At 45.1% G+C, this 23,824-nt stretch overlaps 1 protein-coding gene across 1 annotated transcript in view; it reads right to left on the bottom strand.

Moving 5' to 3' along the window:
• The window catches only part of GLI3 (GLI family zinc finger 3), a 341,317-nt gene that overhangs the window by 316,909 nt on the left and 584 nt on the right, over positions 1 to 23,824 (bottom strand). The window contains exon 2 of the mRNA XM_006142992.3: positions 7,259 to 7,423. Within this exon, the coding sequence (XP_006143054.1) occupies positions 7,259 to 7,382 (124 nt within the window). The 5' untranslated portion in view covers positions 7,383 to 7,423. The remainder of the gene's footprint in view (positions 1 to 7,258; positions 7,424 to 23,824) is intronic.

Below are 23,824 nucleotides of genomic sequence, written 5' to 3'. Positions count from 1 at the left end.
AGGCGAGAGGAGAGTGGCTACCCAAGAACAAATGACGCGACAAAACCCGTCCAAACTGTGTAGCACGAATGCATGAGAGCTGAAATCACACAGTGCAGCAGGATGGCCTGAGGGGACAGGGGTGAATAGTCGGAGAAGACATTCTAACAGGACCTTAAAACAGGAGAGGAGGGTCACAGGCAATGGTTTGGTTGACTTCAAGCCTGGGTGACCGCAGGAAAGGTGATATACTTAGCCAAAATAAAGAATCCAGTGGGAGCCAGAGCCCAAGGATATCTGAGCTGGGAGCCCAAGACAGTCAGGGCTCTTAACAGAATCAGATTAGTCATCACGGTTTGATGGCTTAAAACATGCACGCTCTTTCAAAAGAATAAAATCTAACTCGAATCCAGTAGACTCCACCCTACAAATGGGGATCAACGTGAAATGCAACAGCTCACCTCAGAAAAAGCACCAAGGAAAGAAATGTCTGTCTGCTGCTTCTAATGCACTGACGCTCGTTTTCCAAGTTAAAGAAGGCAAGACACATCTTCATAAAATGGTCTTCCTTATTTTCCGATTTAAGAAGGTATTTAGAGGGAAGGTACCAAAACTCTGTATTTCTCATCCATCCTTCCGCAAGGCGTGCAAATCCGGTCACATCTGGGATTTGGGAAACAACCTGAGCTATTTTTCAGTCATCTGCGTCCAGCAAATTCCTGTTGCCAAACATTTTTCCCCTGAATTTGAAAACCTATGTGTATTTTCAAGACAAGACAATCCTTTTGTTTTAGACTCACGACATTTAATTCATCAACATGGTTCACCCTAACAGCAATGGCAGCCATCTGCAGACTCTGGTTCACAGCACGGTACAGGCAACGCTTCCCCTAATCTTCCGGAGAGTCTTGGAAATAGACCTAATTGTTATCCCGCTAAACCGATGAGGAAACTGAGACACTGAGAAGTTTCTCCTTTTTTTTAGAGAGAGATATTTTTGCTATAGGGCACGTGTGTTCACAGAGAGACAGAAAACAAGAAATCAGCACCCAGGGTGGGGAGGATGGCCATGACACGATCCCTTCTGCTCCATTCTCCTCTCAGGATTTTGCGCGCGCGCGCGCGCACACACACACACACACACACACACACACACGAATCTAAATGGTCGGGTCCGGGATTCGAATAGCAGTCAACTACGTGAGAGTCCAGCAATGTAACCATTATGCCATCTGCTGGTCCCAACACTGAAGAGTTAATTTGCCCATCCGCACAGATAGCCCTTCACGTTACCAAAACTCACCCCAAGCTTTCAGTTTTCAAAACCTGTGTGTTTCTAAACAATACCCTGTAATTTGTAAACCATTTTACCGTAAAGTCCTTCCCATCCACCCGTCATGTGTCAGGAAATGGGATGTGGCAAACGAAAAAGGGGTTGGACATCTAAAAGGAAAAGAAACCTAACACACAATCTACAGTGTAGCGGATGTAAACTGCCTGCCCGCTCCTAAACGGAATCAGGCACACTGGCCCAAATAAAGGCCAAGGAGGGAGCCAGCAGGTGGTGTGGTGGTTAAGGTGCTAGACTCCCACACAGCCAGCTATGGTTTGAGTCCCAGACCAACAGCTAGAAAATCATGCCAGGCACATGTGCCCAAAATCCCAAGAGGAGAATGGGAGAGAAGGGACTGTGGCACGGCCATCCCGTCTGGGGGTTGATTTCTTACTTTCTGTCTCTGTGTCTCTGGTAAGCACATATACCCCTACTTTCCATCTGTGTCTCTGGTAAGCACATATACCCCATGGCAAAAAAACTTAAAAAAGAAGGCAGGGGGGGGGGGGGGGGGAGGCGGCAGGTGGCGTGGTGGTTAAAGGCACTGAACTCCCACACAGCCGACTATAGTTCAAGTCCTGGACCAGATGGCTTGCTTTCTCTTTCTTTGCTGGACAGAGACTTAGACTTTTTTTTATAAAGAATTATTTATTTAGTAAATATTATTTTTTTAAATTTGACCAGATGAGACAGAGAGAGAAAGGAAATGCAAGAAAGGAATCCACCAGGTCCAGGATTCAAACCATAGTGAGCCATGTGGTAGTTGAGCACCCCAACCACCATGCCACTGCCAGCTCCAACTTGGATATTCTTAAGTCAGCAATGGCACCTAACACCTGAATGTGCACCTTATATGTGAAAGCCACCATGTTAAATTACAAAAATCATAACTTAAATTGCAATCGCACTTTAGAAATACAGCGAGGGAAAGGGTTATCTCCTCTCTCATTTATGTCACAAACAATGCTAAAGTTGAAGAAATCAAAAAAATGACTAGCACATGGGCATAAAGACTACTTCAGTCATGGGGGCCAGCAGGTGGTATGGTGGTTAGGGGTGCTGGACTCCCATATGGCCGACCATGGCGAGTCCCGGACCAGGAGGCTTTCTTTCTCACTTTCTCTTGCTCTCTCTCACTCTGTCCCTCTGTGGTCAAATTGAAATAAATAAATAAATAAATAAATAAAGTTAAATAAAAAATACTAATTCTAAAAATAAAAAGACTATTGAAGTCTTTAGGTTGTTATAGTTTCTTAAATATTACAAAAATCAAATTTGGAGGGCAGGCAGGTGGCATGGTATTTAAGACAGCTAGACTCCCACATGGCTGACCATGGTTCAAGTCCCAAACCTGGCAGCTTGCTTTCTCACCTCCTCTCTCTCTCTCTCTCTCTCTCTCTCTCTCTCTCTCGTCAACTTTAAAAATGATAATAATATTATTAAAATAATGACAATGAATTAAAAAAATTTTAAGTCAAATTGAGTTTGTCTTTTTTTCCCACATAAGGTCTAGAACACAGTTTTCCATGTATGTTTTCTTAAATTTCCATTTTAAGTGACAAATGCTTATTTAAAATGCAATTCAAGGCTTTTGAACCATACATTTTAGTGGCGTGTACGTGTGTGTTGAAACCAAATTCTGCGTGAATGTGCACTAGGAGCAGACATTCGGGTGAGAAAAATAAGAACACAGATCTGTAAAGACATGCAGAGGAATGTGCGTGGTTTGGCTGGGAGGCTCACAATCAAGACCAAACTGCACCACATACTGGCTGGAAAAGTTAATTAAGTCAACTTAACTAATAAGTTACTCAATAACAAAACGTGTTTGTTTGTTTGTTTGATCTGAATCATGAAATGGCAGACAGGAGAGAAAACGCATGTAACGACATTCATTTGGTTCTTAATACCGAACTCATTTTCAACTGCTCAGTTCCAAATCAGTGAATTGCAGAGCTGGTAAAGAAAGCTTAAGAACCTCCTAGAAACAGTAGTGATCAATACGACCTGTTACAGCAGCCAGATGATTCTGTTTTCCTTTTTCTGAAAAGCCTCAGTGTAGCTATCAAAGCATTTCTGAAATGTTTGTAAAGAGAAGGAGAAGAGACAGAGACAAAGGGACAGGGGAGACCGGAGGACAGAAGCACAACTGGCTTGGCCATGGCAGTCACCAGCCAGCTCTTCCAGAGCACACCACCCTTGGAAAACCTGCAGCCCACGAGCTCCAAACTCAAACCAGGAGCAGGACCAAAGCCCACACTTGCCTGCGACAGAGTGAGTGTGGGGAGAAACCGGATGCCAGAGAGGGAGCGTGCAGAGCACGGAGGATCTGCAGTGCTCGCAATCCACAACCCTGGCAGAATCCTGGGGCTGTCCACAAGCTCTAAGCTACTAGTGAGAAATCACGGTGGGGTCGGCAGGTGGTGTGGTGGTTAAGAGCACTGGACACTCCCACATGGCCAAACACAGCTCAATTCCTGGACCTGGTGGCTTGCTTGCTCACTTTCCCTCTCTCTCTTTCTCACTTTGTCCCTCTCTGGTCAAATTTAAATAAATAAATAAAGTTAAATAGTTCTTTTTTAAAAAAAAAATCACTAATTACTACTAGCGTTTGCGTAAATAAAGAAGTTTATTTCCCTATCTTATACAGTTTCCTCTCTTTAAATTCGTTTGCTTATTTTCCTGGAATCCTTTCAGTGGGCTGCAATTCATGTTTAAAAACACCATCTTCGTCTTGCTTTTATTTGGCTGGATCTTTGTTGTTCCAAAATACAAAGCAGTAAATCCCTTAGAAGAAACAGGACCACTGAAAACACGGGCAGAGCTCCCAGGATTTCTAGGACAGCCATCACTCAGGCGCGTGCCCTGCAACCTAACAGGTGCCTGTCCCGGCAGGACAGGACTCGCACCCATTTAGAAGGGGACATGGGCTTCAAGGGCACAGGCTTCAGGGCGGGAAGCCAGTGGGGTGTGGTTTAGGAAATGGCTACAATGACGCAGACTCTGGGAGGAGCTATTGTGAACAGCAACTGCTCCTTCCCCAGCTGGCTTCCTCCAGGGGCTTTCAGCAGCCATAGATGGAGCTGACCAGGTGAGTTAAGTTCCTGCTCACCCTCGACAGGTGCATCAGGGGAGCCTGGGGAGACCAGTTCAAGACAAATGCAGTGGCAGGAAACCTCCGGACCAAGTGTCCAGGGTGGGAGTGGCCGAAGGAGCACAGCATTGTAAAGGGCCAGCGTGGGGTGACGAAGGCACACAGTGGCAGCAGCTCTGCCAGCCCTCGCTGTGCCCCTCTCCCGCTCACACACTCGCCCACACTCACAATCACTCACCCACGCGCTCACACATACTCCCCACTCACTCGGCTACCCGCATCCTCACACGCTCACATACACACACACATTCACCCACACTCAGGCTCACGCCCAGCTCTCACAATATGGAAACCCAACTGCTCACATTCACCAGCCCTTCCCTTACACACTCTTACATCTCACACTACACACTCCCAGTTACCCGCATCCTCACACTCATTCACCTACACGCGCACGCTCACTCATGCCCACACATACCAAAAACATACTCACACACAGTCATGCTCACATAGCATACACATACTCAGAACCAGTCACCACACCCTCACACACCAAAACCACACACACACAGCTATAAAGAGAACCAAAAGTCGATGTTTTGAGAGGTGAAATACATAGAAAAGTTCTATTTCTACTAAATTACTATTAAAATTACCAAATAACCAATACTGTAAAATACTGTTCTAGGTCAGAAATAATTGTGCCTTTTACAAATTCCAGAAAAAAAGAAGTAAGGGTAACATGTTTACAAGGAGAAATAGCCTTCTATAACCACAAAGGAAGAATAATGCAAATTACTCTGACTCAATTAAAATAAGCTCTAGCCCTGGCTTTAAATACCTGAAATAGAGGGAATGCAGACATATGTTTACATACATGTGAGGTACGTTCACGACTTGAACTTGGACACATGACAGCTCCCTGAGGACTCTGCACCACTGGACCCACCCGCCAGCAGGTTATCAGCCAGCTGCTTCCCTCCCAACAGGACCTGCAACACAGACTCAGGAAACTGGGCAACCGCATGCAGGTGAACTGAAGGGACCTCGCAGCCACCAAGGGGCACAGAGGGGCGTTGCCGGCTCTTCAAGAAGGTCTTCCATGGAGTCTAAAGTTCTGGGTTGCAGATACCTTCCAAAGAAGCTTTGACCCTCCAATCGTATGTTCAAAAATATATAGGTCTGGGCCAGCAGGTGGCATTGGGGTTAAGGTGCTGGACTCTCACATGGGTTGACCATGGTTCAAGTCCCAGACCTGGCAGCTTGCTTTCACACTTTCCGCCCATCTCTGTTTCTCCATGGTGAGCATATGAGCCCTACAGCAAATTGTTTTTCTTGCTTGTTTTTTTTTTGGGGGGGAGAGGTTTTTGCTATTGGGCACATGCGTTCACCAGAAAGACAGAGAGAGACAGAGAGAGAGAAAGTGACAAATCACCACCCAGGGGAATGGCCATGCCGCAATCCCTTCTCCTCCATTCTCCTCTCAGGATCTTGGGCACACGTGCACACACGCCCAGTGGGAGTTTAAGCCATTGGGTCCAGGACTCGACCCATAGTCAACTACATGGGAGTCCAGCGACACAGCCATTGTGCCAACTGCTGGTTCCCCTATAGCAAAATTTTAATAATATAAATAATATTAATTTTTTTTAAAGTAGGCCCAGCCTTAGTGACGTTGGTAGTAGCATACTGGTCTGCAATTGCAATGCCAGAAGCCACACAGCCAACAGTGGGTTCTGACTCCAGGTCCACCTGAAACCCACCAGGGATGTAAGCACCCAAGATCCTGACAACTCAGAGGGCTGGGGAAAGGGAACTGTGCCACTCGGAGACCCTCTTTAGGGTGCCTTTCTCTCTCTCTCTCTCATATACACACTGTCATGAAAGAAATTTCAATTGTTTTGAATTGTCAATCAATCCAGTAAACTTCTTGGCATAAAGAAAATACAAGCGCACAGGGAGGGAGGCAGCAGACGGGGTCATGCGGGTCAGGGCCCCCAGACATGTGGTGCCCAGACAGAACAGAACAGCTCAGCTTCCTTCTCCTGAGGGCACATGGACAGTCCAGCGAAACTGAGGACAGCCAGGAATGGCTAGGAAATCTACAAACACCAAAGGCATGAGTGGCCAACAACAGGGGAAAGGAGGGGAAGGAAGTGCCGGTTGCCATGAACCCATTCAGGCTGTTTTTACCAGAGGGGGCTCTGGAATCTATTTTCAATGCTCCACGCTTGAACTGAACTGCCTCTCAACACTTGGCTTAAACCTTTCCCAGATAACTTGTGGAAACAGTGGCCCTATGTCATCTCCAAACACAACCAAGTCAATGAAACTTCTGTAAGCCAACAGCAAAACCTGCAACTCACATACTAGTGCACCTTGAGGCTCAGCCGTTAACAAATTTTAAAATCCTTTAGAGTAAGCCACTTAAAATTAAGGGGGTAAGGAGAATCCTGTCACTAATTTTGACACAACGACTTTTGCCTCTTTTCTAGTGACTGATCATACTGACTAATGAAGATTTTTTCCACGCGAAATGCGAAGTATTTTGAACTTTAGCCAGGCTAATCGAGACAATTTCCAAAATGCCAAAACAGGAACTTCCTATAATAAATAACCTATCACATTTACATCTCCAATTAGAAAATCTGGAAGAAACCGTGTAGGGTGAATGCCAAAACAGAGACGACTAAAGACTGCCCACTCCACGCACTCGCCCCCACTCAGCGCCTGCTTTCGTAGCCTCCCAGAGAACACACGCTGAGCCAGGTGCATGTGTTCAATTCCCAAGGACTGCAGAGAACAGAGGAAGGACTGCGGCCAGGCTGCTGGTAAGCCCTGGGGCTGCTCACCATTGGACGTGGTGCTGGAGGCAACAGCTTTCTCGCTGACATCTGTCCGAGTGGAGCATTTCACTATGGAATTCTCGACTTTCTTCTTCTCAGTGGTCGCGGAGCTGTGGGACTGGGCCTCCATGGTGCCTTCTCATTACTTCAGCTCTCTGCTACCAAGAAGGCCTAAAGAAAGCAACACCACCATGAGCTTCGAGTGACAATGACTCAGAAAAATCACACTCAGAACGGCCGGGCTGTAGCACAAAGGTCCGATGCTCCGCAGAGCTGATCCACAGGGGACGCTCCAGGTTCCCATCCGAGCATGCAGGCACACGCATGCCCATGACCCGGAGCTGATCCACAGGGGACGCTCCAGGTTTCCATCCGAGCATGCCAGGCACACGCATGCCCATGACCCGGAGCTGATCCACAGGGGACGCTCCAGGTTTCCATCCGAGCATGCCAGGCACACGCATGCCCATGACCCGGAGCTGATCCACAGGGGACGCTCCAGGTTTCCATCCGAGCATGCCAGGCACACGCATGCCCATGACCCGGAGCTGATCCACAGGGGACGCTCCAGGTTCCCATCCGAGTATGCAGGCACATGCATGCCCATGACCCGGAGCCTGCTGAGGCAGGGTGTGGATCGCAGCGTCAAGACCATGATGGGGTGCTGTCTCTCTGGCTCAGAAAGAATTAACTTTTCAGAAAGAGACAGAAAATCTCAATCAGAAGCACACTTCGCCTGTCACCTGAGAAAAGCCTAGAACTTTAACAAATTCAAAGTCTGGACCCTTTGCCACAGGCTTTCTTGGGGACAAAAAAGTTACAATCTGTTTTGTTTTCGACTGCCAGAAGGCATGTGCACTTGCTAGGGAAGGAGTGAGAGACAGAGAAAGAGAGGGAAAGCACCCCCCTGCCCGCCATGGAACATGGTCACACCGCGATCCCTTTCCTGCATGTCTCCAACCTCAGGACTTGGGAACACACGCATGCACTTCAGGCATGTTTTTCAAACATCCAGGGCTGGGATTAAACCAGGGTCAGTTATGTGTAATTCGGTTCTCTTAACCACTAGGTTACAGGGCCAGTCCTGTCTCAAAGTGCTATTAATAAGCCAGCCAAATCCTGTCTACCCTTGCAAATGGAGAACAGACAGAAATGTCTCGATGAGGAACTTTCCCCACATTCTTACTGGGCACTCGATATCAAATGGTCTAAACATCTCTCTCATGGGACCAGTGAGAGGTGTGGTGGTTAAGCTGCTAGACTCCCATGCGGTCAACTGTGGTTCGAGTCCTAGACACCGTGTCTTAAAACTCACGCCAGGCATGTGTGCATGTGTGCCCAAAATCCTGAGAGGAGAAGAGAGGAGAGGGCCTGTGGCATGACCATCGCCCCTGGGGGCTGAGTTCTCACTTTCTGTCTCTTTGTCTTTCTCTGTCTCTGGCAAGTGCACACACCCTATAACAATAATCTCTCAAAACAAAAACAAAAACAAAAAAACCCTCGAGTTTCAGCGATGTCTGTGGTGTGAAATCCAAGAGCCACATTGCTCCTCTAAGCCACATCCACAAATTCACAAACGTTCCTTCAGGTGACCCTTCAGGAAGAGCATTAGGACACCTTCCAAAATAGGAAGTCACTAATTCTTAATCATTAATCAGACGTCTTAAAGAGCATCGGACAATTTCTCATACCCAGGTCCTTCTCCCAAGACTTGAATCAGAGGATAACTCAAACTAAGCAAGCCGGTAAGATTTTTTACTTCTTCCACTAAAACAGCTAAATGGCCATGTGTCTCAATCCAAATTCCTTTAGGTAAACTGTTCTCTATTTAAGCTTTCTTAAAACATGAGAACGTGGGAACCAGCAGTTAGCGTAATGGCTATGTCGCTGGACTCCCACGTAGTCGACCGCGGTTCGTGTCCCGGACCCGGTGGCTTAAAACTCACGCCGGGCGCGTGTGCGTGCGTGCCCAAGATCCCGAGAGGAGAATGGAGGAGAAGGGATTGCAGCGTGACCATCCCCCCTGGGGGGTGATTTCTCGCTTTCTGTCTCTATGTCTCTGTCTGTCTGGCGAGCGCACGCGCCCTACAGTGAAAATCTCTCCAAAAAAAAAAAAAAACATGAGAATGTTTCAATTCCTTTAAGTTCAATATTTTTAAAAACAAAGGTAAGAGAACCACAGCCTCTCCATCTCATAAGGAAAAGTCAAAAGATCAGCTAGAGCAAAGCCTGGGGTCACCCAGGAAATATTAAAACCCAGCGAAAAGCAAGTTCTGTGGGTCTGTCTTTCACTAGCTCCATTCATGTGCTAATTGCCCTAACTCATCATTCATCAATTTTCACTCTATTTGGTTCCTGTTCTTCCTTGCAGTCATGTTCTCCACCTACAAGGACTACAAGAAAAGATGAAATGCAGCTTCTCCAGCATGTATTCTTCAAGCTATCTAGATGGCACTCACGGGGGGCATTTTTTTCCATCTAGTCTTCTGCTTATTTTTCTACATTTAGCGGATGTTGCCATGTTCAATCAAAACAACGATTAATGAAATAAAATAAGCAATGCTTAACCAGCTAAAAAAGTTAAGATGCCAGATGAAATGTATTTAGTCATCTTTAACTCAAACTTGCAAGGAAACTGCAAATCCTTCATCTTACCACAAGTTCCCCTTGATCTGGAATTCAAGTAACCAGAAGGCTTAAGTTCCAGAGGCCACAGGGCACTCACTGTAGCACCATCTCTTCCACTAACTTCCATTTCTTTTCTGAGATTATCCAGTGTCATTCATTGTAAAACACACAAGTTATTTAAGGACAGCTTTTGTAGGAGAAAAAAAAAAAAGAAAAGCGAAACACTAAGTGCAATTTACATATCAATGGTAAGATCCACTCCAAATTCAGAAGCATCCTCTGAGAGGGCTGACAGAGCACCACAGTGAGGGGTGGCCAAGGCTTACAGTCCAGATGGCAGGGCTGCCTCAAAGGCACCCTCCTGGACTGTCCAGCGCTACCCTCCTGGACTGTCCAGCACCAACCTCCGTCAACCTGTTGTTGTTCAGCTTCAGTTGACACATGACAAACAACACTGTAGATTTAAACCTTCCTCTTTGGAATGTAGGAATGGCACTTCCTCTTTAAGTATGTGTTAAAAGTCAAGGCTGCCAGGTACCCTGGTTGTTGAGGCACTAGACTCCCACATGGCCCTCAATGGTTTGAGTCCAGGACCTGGTGGCTTGCTTTCTCACCTTCCTCCTTCCTCTCTCTCTCTCTTTCTCTGATCAAAATGTTTTAAATAATGATGATGATGATGATGAAAATGACATAATTCTTTTAAAAGAATTATCTATAAAACAAAAAAAAAAATGTGTTAAAAGTTAAGGATCGGAGTTGGCAGATGGCATGGCATGATGGTTAAGGTTCTGGACTCCCACATGGTCAATGGCAGTTCAAGTCCCAGACCTGATAGCTTGCTTTCTCACTTTCCCTCTGGCTCTCTCTTTGGTCAAATTAAAAAACAGTGATAATAAATAAAATTAAATAAGTAATCATTTTTTTAAAAAAAAGTCAAGAACATTCTTTCCAGAAAATACTTTTTCTTTTCTTTTTTTTGGTAGTGAGAGGGGATAAAGAATTATTTATTGAATTTCATGTATTTATTTTTTAAATTTGCTATAGGGCACATATGCTCACCAGAGAGAGGAAGAAAGCAACCAGGCCTGGGACTCTAACAGTAGTCAGCCACGTGGGAGTCCAGTGCCTTAACCACCACACAACCTGCTGGTCTTCAAAAAATACTCTTACACAAAAGCATACATTTGATTCTTTTCTTTCTCTCCCTTGTTTTTTTAAGAATTATTTATTTAGGGACCAGCAGTCGGCATAATGGCTATGTCACTGGACTTAGTCGACCACGGTTTGAGTCCCAGACACAGTGGCTTAAACTCACGCCGGGCACATGTGCGTGCATGCCCAAAATCTCCAAGAGGAGACTAGAGGGGAAGGGATTGCAGCGTGGTCATCCCCCTGGGGGGTGATTTCTTGCTTTCTGTCTCTCTGTTTCTCTCTGTCTCTCTGATAAGCACACACACCCTATAGCAAAATATCTCTCTTAAAAAATAAATAAATAAGGAATTGTTTGTTTAATTTTATTATTATTAATTTGACCAGAGAGAGAGAAAGGGAAAATGAGAAAGCAAGCCTCCAGGTCAGGAACTCAAACTGCAGTAGACCATGTGTGAGTTCAGCACCTTAACCACCACACCCCCACACACTTAATTTCCAAGGGATAGCAGACCCTCCAAGCTTTTCCAGTGTATCCAGATGAAGAACCCTTCAAGGAGAATTTTCTATGGTCCCTTCTAGTTCTAACAATTTCAGAATGATTCTTCCATTTCTTTTGCAGTGCTCCCCCAAAATTGACTAAAATAGCCTCTTTAAAGTGTTCCACCAAGACAACTCAACTCAATCCACACCACTGTTTCTCAGCATGGAGCAGAAAACATTTGCATCCGTGTTGCTAACTGGGTTCAATCCTCCTCCATTGGTCTTGGAAGGTACTTTTATGTTAGTAAGCACTCTCTTTATTTATTTAATTTTTTTTGGAGAGGTGTTTGCTATAGGGTGCGTGCACTCACCAGAAAGACAGAGAGACAGAAAGCAAGAAATCACCCCCCAGGAAGGATGGCCACACATCCCTTCTCCTCCATTCTCCTCTCAGGATTTTGGGCATGTGCACATAGGCATCTAGCGTGTTTCACGCCACCGAGTCCAGGACTCGAACCACAGTCCTTGTGGGAGTCCAGCGCCATAACCACTATGCCACTTGCTGGCTCCAGTAAGCACTCTTAATTGTCAGGCTCACCAAAGCTCGCAAAGTTCACACATTTATTTTTGCTCACTGCTCTACAAGCAGTGGGGCAGGTACTCATTCAATCTTTGCTGATTGGATGAACTAATGAATGTCCTGCACCCCAGTGGACTCCACTCCAACAGCCTTACACAAACCTATCCCAGTACTAATGGCATTGCCGAACAGCCTTCTTCACCCTCCAGCTGTAAGCGCCTGATGAAGCCAAGGCTCTATCAGCCCAACACCTAGTACATGTAAGAACGTCTACTCCATAAATAAATTATGGTACCGATGGCCCTGTGACTTATACAATTCTGCAATGTCTTGAATTTTAATCACCACTGGTTTAGCTATACACACTTCTTTTTAAAGTTTACTTCTTTCCTTCATGAGAGAGTGAACATCTGCAATTGGGACTCACGCCACAATCCCCCCCTCCAGCTTTCCCATCAACCAGGATTACATTGGTACACCTGTGCCCAGCATATACAGGTTGACTGGAGAACCAAGCCCCAAGCTTGCATATGGATCCAACATCAGAGCAGAGTGCTACCACCACACCACTGAGCCACTGTACCTGGAGTTAACCACATACATTTTCTTTTCTATTCAGCCATGTCTTGGAAAACAATACAAAAACTCAAAACTTGGGGACAGCAGGTGGCACGATGGTTGAGGGTACTTGACTCCTACATGGCTGACCATGGTTCGAGTCCCACACCTGGTGGCTTGTTTTCTCACTCTCAATCTATCTCGCAAATAAAAAAAAATAATAAAAGAAAGAGAGAAAAGTAAAAAAAGGAATAATGATAATAATAAAAATAAAAATAATTCTTAAAAAAATAAAACTTTGACATGTTAATTTATCAAAACATTCCATTCTTAACTACTTGGGGTAAACAAGGATTTACTATAATTGTTTCCTTCAAAACGCACAGTTTTGCTGGTTCAGTTTGTGTAAAGAGCCTATTGAGTTAAAATTGCCTGAAAATGGACCCAAAAACCCCAAGAAGAGATAGGATTCCTAGTAAAAACTAAGTCTCTCCCTGAGTGGAGGGAGCTAATTAACGGTAGTCAGGAGACAGTCACTGAAGTTCCCTGACAAACTTGGTTTTGTGGAGTTGTTGGTTTTCCCCCCCAAGGCAAAGGACTTCATTTTAACAAAGCAATAAAACCCTCCAAATACTCATCAGCACAGAAAGAGGCTCCAGCAAGAAGAGGTAGAGCTCCAGGCGCTGACTGAAATCGCACTAATTAATGGTCTTAGAGAATACTAATTCCTACCTCCCCTCAAAATGGATTTTTTAAAAACAGGCCTTTGGTCACTCAACAGTCTACTCACTTCTATTTTGACAACTTACTTTTGGATCTCATTAGTTAGTAACTAATTATTTAAAAGTGTGGTTGATGCTGGAATGGGCTCTAAAAATGGCATCTTGCCAAGGCAGACATCTGCTTCCTGTATACCCCTATAAAGCATATCAGCTTATTTTACTGATAAAAACACAACTTTGCCGCTGTCAGTTACAAAGCAGAAAGTTCTAACCTCCTAGCACCCCCACCTCATCAAACTGTACAAGCAGCAATGAGCACATTAGGGTGAGTGCTGGAGTGGGTGGTGTTGGTGCAGACTAGTCAGGGGAGTGTGGAAATGTGTTCCTCAGATGATCCATTACAGGCTCAGGTAGACTTGGCCAGTCAAAACTCCTGATGCACAATTTAAAACATAACTGGGAACTACTTTTAAAACCTAGAGTTTGGTAAACAGTAAAGCATAATTTATATAAAATGTTAAGAAGCAAGACGAAATTTTAAGTTATGCTTTCCTTCAAAGATTTCTGAGGAAAACATGCCACTGGTTCTCAGATAGGAATGAAATGGGACTTTTGCCCCCTGATCCGGTTTTCCTTGCTTAGAGCTCCACGCTGCTCTCCTTCAATCCCTTTCACCACTGAAACATTACATGCACGACTTGCTGGCATGCCCCTGGACTTTTCATGCTGAAGAAAGAACAGCTGATGTTTGAGTCCCAGCAGCTTGAGTATATGAAGAAAAGGGAAAAGAAAAAGAAAAAACACTGCCTCCCAGGAAAAGAGCTCTAACAGTACAGGCCTCCTAAAACTTGAAGTCCCTAAGTAAGGAAGGGACAAACATTCCTTCCAGAAAGCAGTCAAGGCTTTTCAACTCAACTATCCCTGAACCCTTTGTAAATTTCCCCCAAGGCTTCAACCCCCAGGCACAATTAATTCCAGACCCTATTTTAAGTCTAATCCACCTCCTACTAACAACCTGCCTGCAGGAGGGTCTTTTCTCTCTAAATTGTAAATCTGAACGTGCATCAGCCTCCCAGGAAACAAGGCGTCTAAAGTCCCCAGGGACCACTGACCAGGGCAGTGGCTCAGGCTCCGCATCTGCAAGTGAGCAGGAGAAAAACCGCAGCAGTTAGCAAACGCGAAATGTCGATGGGGACCTGATGTTTAACAGCAGTTTCAGTCCAACAGCCCCAAGTCGTCCCCTTTACAGTCGCCACCAAGAGCTGGAGGGGTGTGGGGGGGGACACAGAAACTTTCATCTCCAACCAGGCGCGTCCCCGCGGACTCAATTGTTCGGATCAGGCTGTACAGTTATCGCCGATTCTTCAGGAGAGCTCTCTCGAGGTGCGCCTTCCTGTCGGGTTACCTCGGGCTCCGGTATCCTCCGACGGTGTCAATGTCTACTTGGCACACCTGTCCTCCTTCCCCCGCAGGAGTCCCATCGTGGAGCGCGCGGGGTCCGCGCAGCGCCGGGTCGCTGCGTCCATCATTACATCAGCACAGGCCGGTCCACACCGAGCGCTCCCAGCCCTGGCGCGCCCGGGTCAGCGCTCCAGCAAACCCAGCATGGTGACCGTCTCAGAAGTAGCTCTGGGTATCTAGGGGCACAAGGGGTACTCCCAGGCCTCGCTTTGACCCACATTCCTGCAGCAGCCTGCTGGGAGACTATGCGTCTCGCTAGCCTGGCCTCCGGCTTGGGAAAAACAAGGGGCGTGGGGTGGGGGTGGAGGGGCGCCTCAGAGCCCTCAGGCTCTCTGCAGCACAGACCTGCAGCCCTTTATCAATTTGTGTCAGCCTGGTTCCCGGGCTCCTTAGAAGTATTCTCAGGAATTGTAAACTCTCTAGCTGCAAGTAGTTGGCACAAAACTTCCGGCGGGGCGGACAGTTGGAGGCGGCGGCCCAGGCTGCAGGCGCTTGGCTGTTTTAACCAACTCTACTCAGAAGTGTGACTTCCCAGGTACTTGGCAATGCTACCACCTGTGTGCCGCACTACAGTAAAACATTGGGGAGCACTTGACAAGCCTTCATGAAACGAACGGGTGTGTGCTTCGCTCACACAACTTTAATTCACCGTCTATTAACCCGGCTCCCAAATGTGGTTTCCTTCATTAGTTGCCCTAAATAGACCCAGGGGCAGTGAATGGCTAGGGCGCAGACAGCCTCACTCGTTTTCCCAAGGCCCTCAGTGGAGAACCCAAGTCCAACCTTAAGGACTAGGGGCTTTATGCAGTCAACAGAAAGCAAGGAAAAGCATCATTCTGGGACCTTGTCAAAAACAAGCCTTTCTCTGTACAGGTCTCTGCAGGGAAGCTTCCAACAGACAGGCAAGCAGGAGTCCTTTACCATATCAACACTTACACTTTTACAAAGAAAGCAACAGGGCTGAAGCCAACATGTACGATTACTTTCTAAGCTAGAGTGAAACACAGCAGTAGACGCAAACACTGTGCATCCCTTCTGAACTGCAAACTTCATTATTTCTCTAGTCCAGCTGGTTATTTTTAAAATGCAGTCACTCTTTTCTTTCCTAATGCAGAGAAAGATTTAAAACAAAGTGAGAAGTCTAATTAATAAGAGCCAGATCAGTTTCTGATAGGTTAAAACAGCTACTGGCAAGGAGAGATCAGGAACAGAAGACATCCCAGCAGGCAAGGCAGTGCTAGTAACAGCACCATCATTAGGCCTTCAGTGACTAATCACCCTGTGTGGCTTGGAGGACTACCGCCCAGTGGAATAAGGCTTTTCCTCCAGAAAAATAAATAAATAAAAATTACATTTATTTGTATCTGCTGGACAGTGATAACCTGAATGCTCTCCCTAATGGGCTTCTATTTTTAAAATCCAGAAGAAACGCACCTGTAAGGCTCTGAGCCTCCCCTGGATGGCTAAACAGTGACACTGCTCTCATTCCACACTATCAATAGGTGACCTGCTACTTCGAGATGCTAGCTTGAACAACCGCTTCTGTAAAATTCCAATTAAGTCATTTCTACTTTCTTTGGCTATTAAATAACTCATTTTTTAAAAAAATAAAATAAATCCTTTGGGACGAGAAATGTGCTTACCAAAAATCACGAAACAGATACTGAGGCTGATTTTAACTTTTTTGGTCAATGCTCAAGTGAAAAATAGTCTGATTTCAATGGGCAGAGTGCAAGGGAATTTAAACATTCCGAGGATTTCATGTCATCAGACAGTGTAAAAACACGCTTAGAGATGTGTAATGTGGTTGAGGTCCTCCTCTTGTGTTCAGAGTGTCTTTCTAAACTTCACACCAATTAGATATGCATAACCTTTGTGACACACCAGTAGGTCCTGTTTCTCAGGCTTCCTTCCCTTTCCAGTCTGTTACCTTCCCCAAAAAAACAAAAACAAAACAAAACAAAACCAGAAAGAAACTCAACTTTGTAAATACTTAGTGAAATCTTCATGAACTACAGTACTTTTCAATGTACTATTATTTTACCTTTTACCACCCAATCAGAAGAGCCTTAAGTCTTTGTTTGTTTGATCTTTTATTTTTTGGGGGGAGGGGGGAGGGGAGAGGTTTTTGCTATAGGGGGCATGCCCTCACCAGAAAGACAGAGAGATAGAAAGGAGAAATCACCCCCAGGGGGGATGGCCACACTGCAATCCCTTCTCCTCCATTCTCCTCTCGGGATTTTGGGCACGCACGCACACACGCCCGGCATGAATTTAAGCCACCGGGTCCGGGACTCGAACAGCGGTTGACTACATGGGAGTTCAGCAACATAGCCATTACGCTAATTGCTGGTTCTGAGAAGAGCCTTAAGTCTTAACTGCAAATAAAGCTGCCTCTATACAAGCCCCCAGTTGGCAGTCCACGGTTCCCCAAATCACTGCCTATTGTTTACAATCTTTTCTTCCCTACATTTTTGATGCTCCTAATTGCAATATTCACGGTAGATATTCCAGAAGGGCATTTGTCTATGGGAAAAAATGGCCTAGCTATGGATTCAGTGAATGTAGTTTCAGTAAAACTGCATCGAAACTTTTTCTAAAAATCTATGTGTTTAACTTCAACCACTGAATAGCTTACCATGAAAAGTAGTCATCACTCTTACAGCTGAAATCACAAATGACATTTTCGTGTGCCCATGTTCCTTTTCTGCCATGTGTATTTAAAAGCAAAAATCAGCTACCCTTTCTTTGCTGCCAGACTTTCCGACAAACATTTGAGGAGTATGAGGTCTCTACTTAATGACCTGTTACCATTTCTGAGTTCTACAAAACTGTGAAACACCAGTCCCCTGTGCTTTGGTGAGGCTCTGGAGGAAGCAGCGTGCATGGCAGGTGTGGTGAAAGAATGAGCCCCGACCTGGAGCAGACTGGCACCCCCACATTCTGCAGCTTAGCTGGACACAGATGATCTTTCTCAGACAGACAGAGCTGGAAGTCAGTTATCAATCTGTAGATCAGCTAGGGGCATGAAAACCGCATTCCTCTTAAACCCACACATATCACAAAAACATCATGACTGATCAGACATGTCCCTTGTCTCGCCACACCTAAGTTCATAGGAATTAAAAGTTGTCACACATTTTTAGAAGAAAAAAAATTATTATAGAACTTATGTAGCTTTAGATTCCCAGAGTTGTGTCTCTTTACAGAGAGGAGGGGATACAGTGCATGTTCTATAAACAGTAATTTACTTCTAAATCATCACAAATTTTAGACCAGTACCTGTCAGAAGTTAAAATCAGCTACAACGATATCAAAGGTACTTAACATACATTTCTGTGAAGTCCTATTCACCATACTTTATCCTCCCCCATGTTTAAACTGTGGATTCTTGAATCTGAACTGGCATTTTGGAAGCATATCTTTCAAAATTAAAGTTTTTCATTCAGACTTCTTTACCCAAAATTCCCCCAGTCCACTTATCACATGAACTTCCTTCTTCACAGACAGAATTCTTCAGCTGTCTTCTCTTTCATCACTTGCATGTATAAACGTGCCAATCCAACCTACACCAAACTATGTGGTCTCCCAATGAAAGGCTTTGGTATGGAATTTCATTTTAACATCCACAGTTCAAACGGCAGACACTGCCCTGAACTGGCATGGCCTGATCCACATGTCCTGCCCACTGGATTCCTGGTTTCCACACATCTTAGTCATTAAGGCTCCCTGCTCAAGCTGCTGGATGAGGTTTCTCGACACACTGATAACTTTCTTCGGGCTGAACTATTCTATTTAAAAATATCACAAAATGAAATCAATAACAGGGTTTAACGCCTCATTCCTTCATTACTGCAATTTGAAACTTATCTTTCATCTAAATGGTGAGTTTTCAGTCCCTTTTTGTAAAAATCAATAGTTGGCAATGTAAAGCACTCTGGAGTCTTGTTAGGCATTTTATGCAATCTTCGGAAAAAAGAGTCAAAGTAGCTCAAGCTAAAGGTGTCTGCGTGAAAATAAGTAAATATCCTGTTACACTGGATTCTGAAGTTATTCCACGGTAGATTCAAAGAAAATCACACTTATCTCTCATTACTTATTAATTAAGTGGTATGGCCCCCACATGACACAAACACAAAATCAAATGCGTGTGTTTAAAACGTTGGCCACTGACAGCCCCCACCCCCTCCAGTCATCATCCACTCCCTGCCCACCTCCCCCCCAAAAAAGGTAAGAAAAGAGAAGCCCCTCTAGCTGTTTCAGACCAGCAATCAATCCAATTTACTGCAGGTACAATTTATATGTACAGTGCATGCCACAACAAAACCACAGTAGGATGCCAACAGGGCCCTTAAGAAAGTTTCCCCCTAAATCTCTGGAAAGGAGCTTTAAAAGAAAGCAAGGATTACAGTCAGCTAGAAGGTAGGGAGGGGACTTACCTCAAACCCAGCCAAGCGGAAATCAGAGCAGTAATTCTACAAGTCGACAGAGTACACTTTCAAAGCTATAATGGTGTGAAGAAGTGCTGGGCAGCATGGCCTGAAGGCAGCACTAATACACTGATGACTAATGGCTGGGCCGGGGCAGACAATGAATTTGGGGCCTGAAAACTAACAGAAACCATGCAGTACTTTGACAAATGGGCTTTCACGATTTCATTCATTGAATAACCTTTAAGCACAAAATTGGCTCTGGTTCTCTTGGGAATTATATGACATGTTGTCGGACAATGATGTAAGTATTTTCTTTTTTAATTATGACTCTTATGCAAAACGCAAATGCATGGTCTAGGAGGACTCTGTAGATACCCCAATGCAGGCGAGGAAGTCAACACAATATTGCCTTTCAAGAAGGGGCTGAAACGTTCCAATGCTACCTTATTAACTATGGAATGGCTTTTTCATTCAGCTTCTTTAGAAAGCCATAGATTTTCTGCGACAGTATGTCGGGTTGAAATATACATACACAGAACAAAAAACACTTTCACATTAACAAAAAAAATAAATAAAATAAAACACAGGGGTAATGAGTAGCTACCAAATTTGGCACTAAAATATTGTACATTTAGAATTATAAGTGGAAAAAGTCTAATTTTCTGGGGCCAGGCAAAAGGAGCGTGCCATAAAACAACTGGGAGCCCATGTAAAGTTTGCAGTCAAATACACTTACAAACACATTCAACATCCCATTTCTTTACAACGGCTCTCCTCCCTCTTCCCCGCACCACTGGCCTTTCGATTTAAAACTAACAATTTTGGCAATTTTTAAAGAGAGAATGAAATATCTAAAGTGTCTCTAAATTAGCAAGCACCACTTACTCCAGACAGCATCGCCTTTAACAGCTCCTAAAAACTTAAGAAAAGGATCTTAAAACAGGAAGCTTAGTGAGCTCATAAAACTGTTGTTGGAGCCAGGAACACATAGCATATTTAATCTGCAAACTGTGAGAGTCTACAGTGATTTCAGCAAGATCTGAGGCATGCCCTCAAGGTTTGCTGGGATCTGGGATTAGGGGGTTGATAAGAACCTCTACTGCCCATGGACGTGTTTTTCTTCTGCAGTTAAACACAAATGCATAGAGACGTTTGACTGCTGCTTGGCGTTACTGCTCAAGTTATATAAAAGCTTTGCAGCTCCTTTTGCTGTCAATATATCAAAGTTTAAAAAAAAATCATCAAAGTGTGAAATTTCATTTAAAGTCTTCGCCAGTCTACAGCTCTATTTCACAGGCCCATCAAATAAAAGTAAAGATGAAAAATACACTGAAAGTACTTGAGAAAGTTTGCAGCAGTGCCCCTGCCCTGTTGTTGTTTATTCTGTCTCCCTGTGTTTGCTTTGAAACCAGAACTGATCAATTTTCATCTCGAAAAATGACAACATGACGTGATAGGGCAGCCTCCTTCCAGTGGGCTTTAAAGAGGAGATGACCTGAAGTCATTCTTAGGGTGGACTCTTGTTTAACGAATTTACTTACATATATATTTATTTCCTTTAGAGTCCCTTCAGCATTTTAATTCCCTTTCCTGACAGAAGTTGGCAGAAAATTTCTTGAATCTTCCAAAACAAATCAGACCGACCTCAGTATATGAATGCCAGCAAAACTAAAACCTCCTTCAAAGAATTCTTTAGCTGGGGATTTACAACAATTGCATAAAGAAGAGAAGTCTGACTTTTAAGATAATCTACTATAGTCTGAAAGCATTAACATTCCATTACTAAGGTTTTCTTGAGGATTTCATGACTCATTGATTCACTTTTCCTTCAAGACTGGTTTTTCTTAGTACATTACAGTCTCCATATGAGTGAGTGCATGCAACAATGATCATTAAATTGTTTCCTTTCATAAGCTCTCCAACTCTGTCCTCAAAAAACGGGGGGAGGGTTCCTGGATAAGCAGGATCCCTTACAGGAGGGACCTCTAAATGGAGAAGCACAGAGGAAGTCTAAAACCCTTGCAGCATGCAGGTAATTAAGGAAACTTCAGGGGCCAAGAAACAAAGAGAAGTCCAACTTTTAGGCGAGGGCATCAAACTGATAAATTAATGATTCTTTCATTAAATAAGTAATGAAATAACTCCATGGAGTCATTTTTCATCAGTACTGAAATCTCCTCATTTCTATCTGTGGTCCTTTGCCAACTGGATAGACAGTAAAAACGTGTTCCTATCAGGGTGCGATCAAGAAATACAAGCACTGTAAAGGCACTGGGAACTGGAAGGCAAGGGGTGGCTCTACAGCCTATGAACAATAATACACGCTCTCCTTTTTCTATACCTTTTACGTGGTTCTGCTAGTGGGACATTTCACTAGACACCTCTTACACGGGCGTCATTCAGGCATCTTAAACCACAGCTTCCCTGGGCCGACTTGAAGAACTATATACCCTGAGAGGATCTCCCCTCAGGCAGGGAGTTTCTAATTAAATAGCTTGTAGAAGAAAGTAAACTCTCTGTTCTGTATAAGTATGCTATTACAACTAATTTAAATGCTATTTCATGTTTGTTTTAGGTCTGGCTATAGCTTAACTGGCCAAAGCATTTGTGTTCCAGGTTGTTAAGACCAATATTTCCTAACATAGATAGATTCTTTGGATACTTCACACAGTTTACATTGTTAAAAACCAATCACCACTGCTTCAGTATTGCCTTCAACCGAAATACGGTTCTGCTTTAGAAAAATGAAGGGATTTTGAGGGTATTTCACTATTTTAAAACATAGCACTTTCCTCCTTCAAAATAATCTTGACACATGTAATTAAGAAACTGTCAGACTATTATTAATTTTTAATTTAAAACCTAAATGAAATAATTACAGGAATCAATCAATAAGGCACCTATTCAAATTACAGAGCAATTACATAAATACTCAAAATTAATACTGTAGGCCAATTCTTGAAGATTTCAGTCTATAATTCGCTAAGACATCAAACAACACGAAACGGAGGGCATGGGCAGGATGAATCGTTGCTGCCTTCCACAGACTGAAATGAGCTCATTTCAGACGGAGAGGCACAGCTCCCCCCACCCACCCCCCAGCCAGGCCCAACACACTCAAGCTGGAACTCTTTTATTTTTAAAAGTTAATTTATATCCACCAGACACATATTTCAAGGATCTAAAAAATGGCCTCATCCAAATTCTGCACAAAATCCCATTCAGGAGGGACAGGCCTAATTATACGAATTTTCAGCAAAGTGTATATAGCGAGCTCTGGGAAGACTAATTGGGGAGAGGAGGGAGGGGAGGAGGAGGAGAGGAGGTATTTTTTAGAACTAATAATCCCAGCCCGCTGACTGCAGTGCCCCTGTATTTGCACAGCGGCCGGCCCTCCATACCTCTGACTAAAGGGCTCTTTGACTTGGAGACGCGGACGGTCCATCATTTCAAACTGAAGTGGCAGCTGGAAAATGTGGAACAGCTGGCGAGGAGCTGGGAGAAAATGTTTTACATAAATATATGTACATACGAACTGGCAGTGGGCCACGAGCACTGTACCCAAGGCCAGATCTATCCAGCAGCCCACACCGGGGAGAGAGAAGTTGGGGGGCCGGGGAGCCGCGGCAGAGGAAACCACCTTAATCCTCTTTCCTCCCGGGTCAGCAGGGGAGCCTGGGGTCCAGCGCTTCTCCCTCTGGCGGATGGCATCTTATGGAAGGAGGTGCAGCCAGGAATAGAAACGGCACAAAGTTCAGGAAAGGATAAAAGGCTGGGTGTGGAGTGGAGCATCCGCCTCTGGCGATGTGTTTAAAAGTCGCTTCACAAACTCTCCAAGTTTGGGGTCAATATTTACTCCCTCTCCGCCTCCTCCCGCCCATTTCCCCGCTGCTACTCAAGAAAGCAACTGTCCCCTGCAGAGTGATTCAGACCCAACTCTGCTCTGCGTAAACGCGGCCTCTTAAACGCTTATTGCAAGGGCCACGGTTACTTTTCAGTATGTATGTGCGCGCGCGCTCGTGCTGCCCCTGGAAAGGAAAAGAAATAAAAGAGAATCCCAAATCACACACAGATGGCACAACTTTCGCTTTTCCCCTGTGACGACGGAGGCGCGCCTCCCATCCGCTCACACCACACCCCCACCCTCGCGAGTGCAGCCAGGCTGGAGAAAGCCCCCGCAGCGGCGGTCCCCGCGCGTCCCCACCTCGCCGCCCGCCTCCTTCCGCCCATCCCCGGGGCCGCGCGCGCCGGGCGCGGGAGCCGGAGAGCGCAATAGCGCGGAGGCAGGAGCCAGGGCGAGCGGTCTAGCCTAGTTCTGGTTAACCCTTTGAGTGGGGGTGAAGGCGCGGGGCGCTGGTGCCGCTGCGACCAACTTCGCTCCGCCTCCGGGATGCGCAGTTCTCCAGCTAGTCTCCGGACGGCCGAGGGGGTCGAACACTTGCAAAAGAACCTTCAAGAGGAAGGAACGGGTGGCTCTCCAAATCCGGGTGCCCTTTGACAGCCATTTTCATTCCATCCCATTCCCCCCCGTTGGGGACCACCTCTGAACCCCGAGGCG

The sequence above is a fragment of the Tupaia chinensis genome, unplaced genomic scaffold, assembly GCF_000334495.1.
Source record: "Tupaia chinensis unplaced genomic scaffold, TupChi_1.0 Scaffold000088_1, whole genome shotgun sequence".
Taxonomy (NCBI): Eukaryota; Metazoa; Chordata; class Mammalia; order Scandentia; family Tupaiidae; genus Tupaia; species Tupaia belangeri.
The sequence above is the reverse complement of the archived record's forward strand: the minus strand, read 5'-3'. Positions and strand labels throughout refer to the sequence as shown.